The following is an 8,569-nucleotide window of genomic DNA, read 5'->3' on the forward strand; positions in this document are numbered from 1 at the left end:
CATGGTGGTTTGCATTCTCTCTGTGTCTCACTCTGGTCAAAATTGAAAGAAAAAAAAAATGAATAAAGATTAAATCTTTTTTTTTTTGGAGAGTTTTTTGCTAGAGGGCGCGTGCACTCACCAGACAGAGAGAGACAGAGAGATAGAAAGCGAGAAATCACCCCCCAGGGGGGATGGCCACGCTGCAATCCCTTCTCCTCCATTCTCCTCTCGGGATCCTGAGCACACACGCCACACACATCCGGCGTGAGTTTTAAGTCACCGGGTCCGGGACCTGAACCATGGTCGACTACATGGGAGTCCAGCAACATAGCTATTACACCAACTGCTGGTCCCAAGATTAAATAATTCTTTTCTAAAGTTTATTTCCTTTTTTAAAAACTTTATTTATTTATTTTTAAATTTGACTAGAGAGGGACAGAGTGGTGGGGGGCAAGGAATGAGGAAGCAAGTCGCCCAGTCCAGGACTTGAACCATGTTGGGCCATGTGGGAGTCCAGTGCCCTTAATCACCACACCACCTACCAGCCCCAATAAAGTAATTCTTTAAAAAATAAAAAAATTTAAAAAAAATTGGGGCCAGCAGATGGTGTGAAGGTTAAGGCAGCTGGATACTACATGGTCAACTACACATTTCAAGTCCTGGACCCAAAGTCTTGAAAATCATGCTGGACACAAATGTGTATGTGCCCAAATTCCAGAGAGGAGAACTGAGAAGGGACTATGGTGCAGCCATCCCCCACAGGGGGTGATTTATGAGTTTAACTTTCTCTTTCTCTATATGTCTCTCCAGCAAGTATACATACCCTATGGCAAGCTAAAAAAAAAGAAGGAAAGAAGGAAGGAAGGAAGGAAGGAAGGACGGACAGACAGAAAGAAAGAAGGAAAGAAAAGAAAAAAAAATTAAATTGGAATTTACATATTTCTATAGAGATTTTAATGTTGGATACATAAACATGTATTTTTAAAGTATTTTAAACATGATATCTCAAAAAGAAATCACTTGAAAAATGCTATATATACCTAAAATTTTAAATTACCTCTTCAGATTTCTTCTTTAGCTTTTTTTCAAACTTTTCCTTGTTTCCTTCCAATTGATTCAAATGCAAGGCAAGTTCTTCCTTACAAATTTCCAGTGCTGAATCTAGCTGTCTGACCTAAGCAGTGGGGAAAAAAAAGTAAAATCAACTAACAATAAATACTCGTATGTTCAATATTTTAAAGACTTTTCCCCTTATTTCTTCATTGCCTCAAACAGTGAATATCTCGTCCTACTTAGGATATAAAATGATATTGCAGAAAAGATTCATTCAGAAAATAAATTATCTATTGTAAACTAAGGAACCAAAGGAGACGACAGAGAATGGGATCCTGATGAATAAAGTTGAACAAGTAGAGAAGGGCATCCCACAAAGCACTCTGAAAGGGAATAATGAAAAGATGGCAGAACTTCAAGTATCAAGAGTATGAACTTGTAGGAAATAAGTTATTTGGGAGATAATACTGAGAAGACGGGCCAGTCGACAAAAACCTGTGGGTCAAATACCCTAAAATACTTCATTAAAAAGGTAAGTAGTAAGCTAGCGGGTGATACAGAGTTTATTAAGGCTGGTTTGAGTCCTGGATCTGGCAACTTGAAAATCACGCTGTGTGTGTGTGTTTGTGTGTGTGTGTGTGTGTGTGTGTGCATGACCAAAATCTTGAGACGAGAATGGAGCAGAAGGGATGCAATGTGGCCATCCCCTCTGGGGTGATTTCTCATTTTCCCTCTTTTTCTCCCTCCGACAAGTACACACGCCCTACAGCAAGTTGTTTAATCCTACTTTTTAAGTTTCCTTGAGAAAGAAAAATGGAAAGTGAGTACAAACTACTGGATTGTTTATGATGCCAAGGTAAGCATATTTTGAAAAGCTGAAGTCATGATGGTTGAGGCAGCTAGATCTCAGATGGCTAACTGTGCAGTTCGAGTTCCAAACCTGACAATTTGAGAAACACACAGAGTGGATTGCATGCATACCCAAAATCTCAAAAAGAGAGAGAGACGGAAGAGAAGGGATTATAGTGTGACAATTTCCTATAGGGGGTGCTATCTTCTCTCCCTCCCTCTGGTGAGCATACATATACTCTAGCAAAAAATAAAAGAAGCAAAAATAGAAAAGCTAAAGTTACTAAGATTTTTTTTAATTTTTGTCAACTAGGTAAAACTACTTTGGAAAAAGCTTCTGTGCTTTGAATCAGTGAAAACATTTTCAGAAAGGTAGCAATGTAATTTGATCAAGTGTTCACACAACTGCAAATGCCTTACACTACCTTAATGCTAAAAAGCAACTCAAATTCGGGAACCAGCAGTTAGTGTAATGGCTTTGTCGCTGGACTCCCACGTAGTTGACCGCAGTTCGCGTCCTGGACCCGGTGGCTTAAAATTCATGCCGGGCGCATGTGCGTGCGTGCCCAAGATCCCGAGAGGAGAATGGAGAAGGGATTGCGGTATGACCATCCCCCCTGGGGGGTGATTTCTCGCTTTCTGTCTCTATGTCTCTCTCTGTCTGTCTGGTGAGCGCATGCACCCTATAGCGAAAAAACCTCTCAAAAAAAAAAAAAAAAAGCAACTCAAATTCAGTAAATTATTTACTTAAAAAAAGAAAAAAGCCCCACAAGTTGCATATATGTTCCATATCCTATCCACCAATAAAATCTTTGTCTTGTTCCACTGTTTTTTTTACTGCAATTTTGAGCTTCTCAAGGATGTTCTTCCTCTTAATACTACTAACACCATTGTAAGTAATCTTGAAAGTATGAAGGCAATCTCAATAAGATAAGCAGAAAAGAGAAAAAAGTATCTTGCAGATAATATTCTATATGATGAAATTATCCTCAGAACTCTTATTTCTTTCTTTTAAATGACTTAATTTTATTTATTATTGTGTCATTGGAAAAGTCATGATGTATTTTTTTCTTTTCTATGCAAAAATGCATCATAACTTTTCCAACACCCCAATATTATTATTTTCCAGTTTGCTACAGAGCACTTGTGCTTACCAGAGACAGTGCGAGAGAGAGAGAGAGACAGAGAGAGGGAGAGGGAGGGAGAAAGTGAGAGAGCAGGCAGCCAGGTCTAGAACTCGAACCACAGTCATGTGGCTGAAGGCCTCAACCAACATGCCACCTGTTGGCCCCACAACTCTTATTTCTATTTATTTATTTATTTATTTTTCTAGAGATTTTTACCTTAGGGCATGTGCACTCACCAGAGAGAGAGAGAGAGACAGTGAGAGGGAAAGTGTGAATTCACTCCCCGGTGGGATTGTCATGCCGCAATCTCTTCACCTCCATTCTCCTCTCAGGATCTTGGGCATGTATACACATGCACCTGGTATGAGTTCCAAGCCACTGGATCTAGGACTCGATCAATAGACAGTCATGTGGGGGTCCAGCAATGTAACCACTATGCCATCTGCTGGCCCCACACAACCCTGTGAATATCATAAAATCTACTAGCCTGTGATGATAACCACTGATAGCTAAAAACAGTTAAACTGTAGCCCTAGTAATAAATTTTAAATTAACATGAAAGGTATAAATACTTGTAAGTTTTCTTTCTTAAGCAAGCAATGGGCATTGGGGCATTTTTCATACAGAGTAAAAATTAAGTTAAGACTGTCAGAATATCATTACTTGACAATAATGTAATAACTCATTCAGGCAAGGTTCATCGCTAGATGTTAAAATAGCTGGTTAAGGGACCAGCAGACGACATTAACGATTACGTTGCTGGACTCCCACCTATTTGACCACAGTTCAAGCCTCAGACCCAGTGGCTTAAAACACACTGGGGTGGATGTGTGTGTGTCCAAAATCCCAAGAGGAGAATGTATTGCAGCATGGCCATCCCCCTCAGGGGGTAATTTCTCGCTTTCAGTCTCTCTCTGGCACATGCAGGTGCCCTGTAGCTCAAAACAAAACAAAATAAAACAAAACAAAACAAAACAAAAAACCCAAAAACCTCTCTAAAAGACAAAACAAAACAATTGGTTAAGGTTATCAAGGAACAAGAGAGTCAATTAAAGAAACACCCCCAAATTTGCTTATTGATAACCAAAGGAAAATCATGTGCCTTTAAAGTAGTGAAATCTGGGTCCAGCGGGCGGCATGGTGGTTGAGGGCACTGGACTCCCACAAGCCTGACCACAGTTCAAGTCCTGAATCTGGTGGCTTGCTCGCTTGATCTCTCTCCCCCCCATCCCCAACCTAGCAGCTTGATTTCTTACTTTCTCTGTCTCTCTCTCTCACTGTCTCTTTCTGATAAAAAATAAATAAAGTTAAATAAAATAATTCTTTAAAAAATATAGTGAAATCTGCAACTAGCAGATGGTGTAATGGTTACATTGCTGACTCCCATGTAATCGACTGTGGTTTAAGTCCTGGACCTGGCGGCTTGAAACTCATCCCAGGCACGTGTGTGTGTGTGTGTGTGTGTGCCAAAAATCCAGAGAGAAAGGAGGCGAAGGGACTGTGGTGTGGCCATCTCCTTAGGGGGTGATTTCTTGCTTTCTGTCTCTCTGTCTATGCCTCTCTGGCAAGCACACACACTATAGCAAAAATCTCTAAATAAAAAAATAAATAAAATTTTAAAGTAAATAATTTAGAAAATAGTGAAATCTGGTAGCCACTACCTTGAACAATGTGTCACACTAGTGCTACCATTAATTGGACAGTCTGACATTAAGGGCCTTTGATATGAAGCAGCAGGAAAAAGATAGTATAATTCATTTTGTATTTTTGCTGACCTAAACTTTTATTTAAGTTTTTACTTATTTTAAAATATACCACAAAGCTATGGTAACATTATGGTACTGACATGAAAAATGACATATAGACAAGTACAATAGAATAGAGAACTCAGAATAATTTCATGGACATGAGGCCAACTGATTTTTGACAAAGATGTCAAGAACATTCACTGGGGAAACAGTCTCTTCAATAAATGATGACTGGAAAACTGTATATCTATTTGCAGAAAATGAAACTAGACTTCCATCTCTCATCATATATAAAAATCAACTCAAAACAAATCAAAGACTTAAATGTAAAACCCAAAACTGAAAATATTAGAAGACAAAACAGGGGAAGTACTCCAGGATATTTGTCTGGAAAAAGACTTTGGTTAAGACTTCAAAAGCACAGGCAATAAAAGAAAAAATAAACAAATCATATTATATCAAGCTAAAAAGATTCTGTACAACAAAAGAATGAGAAAAAAAATGTATGCAAATTATTCATCTAACAGGGATTAACATCCAGAATATACAAGGAACTCACAACCCAGCAGCAAAACAAAATAATAATTAATAGTAAGAGTAAAAAAACAAGATTTTTTTTTTTAGAGAGAGATTATTACTATAGGGCGTGTGTGCTCACTGGAGAGAAAGGGAAGAAACAGAGAGACATTAAGCAAGGAATCACCCAATGGGGGGATGGCCACATAGCAATCCTTTCTCCTCTATTCTCTCAGGATTTTGGGCACACAAGCACATATGCCTGGTTCAAGTTGCCAGGTCTGGGACTTGAACCATGGTCGACCATGTAGGAGTGCAGCATCTCAACCACTAAGCCACTTGCTGGCTCCCCCCAAAGTATTATTAAAATATAGGGAAATATGGTGCTAGTGGATGGTGTAGCTGTTATATCGCTGAACTCCCACATGGCTCATCACTGTTTGAGTCCAAAACCCAGTGGCTTCAAAATCATGCTGAATGTGTGTGCATGTGTGCAAACGCAAAATCCCAGAATGGGACTGGAGAAGGGGCTACAGTGTGGCCAGCCCCCCAGGTGGTGATTTCTCACTTTTCCTCTCATTGTCTCTTTCTTCACAGAGTATAAGTACCCTAAGGCAAAAACCTCTCAAAACAACAACAACAAAAAAAAGGCGAGAGAGATAAATCACCTGAATAGATATTTTCAAAAGATGACATACAAATGGCCAATAAATATATGAAAATATGCTTAATATTACTGATCATCAGACAATATAAATAAAAACCACAATGACACATCACCTTACCCCAGTTAGAATAGCTACTATCAAAACAACAAAAAATAACAAATGCTGGTGAGGATGCAGAGAAAGGAAAACATGATGGCAGTAAGAATGTAAACCAGTACAACCATTATGGAAAACCAGTATGGAGGTTCCTCAGAAAGCTAATAATAGAATGGCCTTTTGATCCAATAATCCCACTACTGGGTATATACTCCCAAAGAAAAGCAAATCACTGTATCACAGAGGTAGCTGCACTTTCATGTTTATTGCAGCATTATTCACAACAGCCAAGATACAGAACCAATCTGTGTCCATCGACAGATAAATGGAGAAGGAAAATGTGTTACACATACACAATGAAATATTCCAGTTTTAAAAACAATGAAATCCTATCATTTAAGGCAACATAGACAAGTCTGAAGGACACTATGCTAAAACAAAGGGAAATACTACATATGTGGAAACTAAAAATATTGTCCTCAAGGAAGGAGAGAGTTTTACAGTTTTTACTAGAGGCTGGGAAGGCTAGAGGGAAGGGAAGATAGGGAAATGTTGGTTAATGAATACAAAATTACAATTGAACAGGAGGAATATGTTCTACTATTCCACAGCACAGTGGGGTTGTCTATAAAAGAGTTAAACATAATTTATTATTGAGACCAGCAGATGACAAAATGGTTACGTTGCTGGACTCCCACTTGGTCAACCGTGGTTTAAGTCCTTGATGGTGGCTTAAAACTCACATCAGACACGTGTGTGTGCATGCCCAAAATTCCGAGAGGAGAATGGAAGAGAAGGGACTGTGGTGTGGCTAATAATTGTTATATATCTCAAGAAGCTAGAATGGGAATTTATTTTCCCATAGGGCATGTGATCTTGCTGGAGAGAGAAAGAGAGAAGGAAAGTGAGAAATCATCCCCAGGGGGGGGGGATGGCCACACTACAATCCCTTCTCCATTCTCCCCTAGGGATCCCAGGCACATGCACACACATGACTGGCATGTTTTTCAAGCTGCTGGGTCTGGGACTTGAACCACAGAGTTGGCTATGCGGAATCCAGCACCCTAACCAACATTCCACCTGCTGGCCATAGAAAGGGAGATTTTTTTAAATGCTCATAAAACAAAAGGGTAACAAATGTTTGAGGTGATGTATATGCAAATTATCCTGATATGATCATAACACATTGTATTCATGTACCGAAAAAAGTCATACCTCATAAACATATACAATTATTGTTTCAATTAAAAAAATTTTAATCTATAAATCTAATAAGCAATTTCTGAATTTTCCATTTGCTACCAGATAATATAATTTAATTTACTAACTTATTAATTTGAAATTTTCTTATCAAGCTTTTCACTCTCATTAATTATAATTTTGTGAGTGATAAATTAACCTGATCCTTATACTCTCCTAATAGATAGAAATTACATATTTTTTTTGCAGAGAGAACAATTGAGGCATATAGATAGATATGATTAAATCACAACAGGAAGGTGATAATGACATACTCAGGAGCAGAGTATGTCATTATCTGGAGTAGACTTCAGATTTCTATTTTGTTGCTACAGATATCCTACATGGTTTTTTTCCTAACCAACTGAGTTTTATTTGTTGTATAAACCAAACCACCTAACATCTTTCAGGTGAAAAAAGCTAAATTTGAATAAAGATACTACAAAATGAATTAGAGCCCAATAAAAATTAGCTTTGGGGAAGGAACATAATTCTACTCAATTAAGGCAAGCATGTTTATAGACCACAGATTAGTTTATTTTTAACACCCATCATGCCATGAATTCATGGGGAATAGGTTCCAGTAGCTCAGGCTTTTCCATTGTTTCTCAGTGTGCTTCTCTGGGTGGAGCAGGCTGGCGCTTTAGTTGAACCCAGGTACCCTTTGGCTTCTTTCTTTTTCTGGTCATTTTCCTTCACATATTTTAGGGAGCTATCTCTGTTCTTAGAATGCTTAATATGCTGGGAACCAGCAGTTAGCATAATGGCTATGTCGCTGGACTCCCACGTAATTGACTGCGGTTCGAGTCCCGAGCCCGGTGGCTTAAAACTCATGCCTGGTGTGTGCGCGTGCGTGCCCAAGATCCTGAGAGGAGAATGGAGGAGAAGGGATTGCGGCGTGACCATCCCCCCTGGGGGGGTGATTTCTCACTTTCTGTCTCTATGTCTCTCTCTGTCTGTCTGGAGAGCACACGTGCCCTATAGCGAAAACCTCTCCAAAAAAAAGAATGCTTAATATGCTCAATACGCAAATTGGTTCTCTTGGCAAGAATCTTGCCCTTAACTTGTTTGTTCACAACAATGCCAACAGCATGCTGGGTAACACTCTAGACTCTTCCAGTTTTGCCATGGTAACATTTGTGGGGCATTCCTTTTTGAACAGTACCCATTCTCTTAATGTCTACAATATCATGTTTCTTGCCGATTCCCATATATGTTGCCAAAGGAACAACCCCATGTTTTCTAAAAGGCCTAGAGAACATATATCGGGTGTCTCTCCTCTTTCACTTGT

General features: G+C 39.0%; 1 protein-coding gene across 4 annotated transcripts in view; it reads right to left on the bottom strand.

Annotated features, from left to right (window-relative positions):
- CCDC18 (coiled-coil domain containing 18) overlaps positions 1 to 8,569 on the bottom strand; it is a 139,474-nt gene that overhangs the window by 51,186 nt on the left and 79,719 nt on the right. For all 4 annotated transcript variants that reach the window (XM_006140140.2, XM_014586553.2, XM_006140139.2 and 1 more), the window contains one exon: positions 1,040 to 1,156. In XM_006140140.2, coding sequence (XP_006140202.1) covers positions 1,040 to 1,156 — 117 coding nt within the window. The remainder of the gene's footprint in view (positions 1 to 1,039; positions 1,157 to 8,569) is intronic.

This window comes from Tupaia chinensis, unplaced genomic scaffold (assembly GCF_000334495.1).
Source record: "Tupaia chinensis unplaced genomic scaffold, TupChi_1.0 Scaffold000023_1, whole genome shotgun sequence".
Classification (NCBI taxonomy): Eukaryota; Metazoa; Chordata; class Mammalia; order Scandentia; family Tupaiidae; genus Tupaia; species Tupaia belangeri.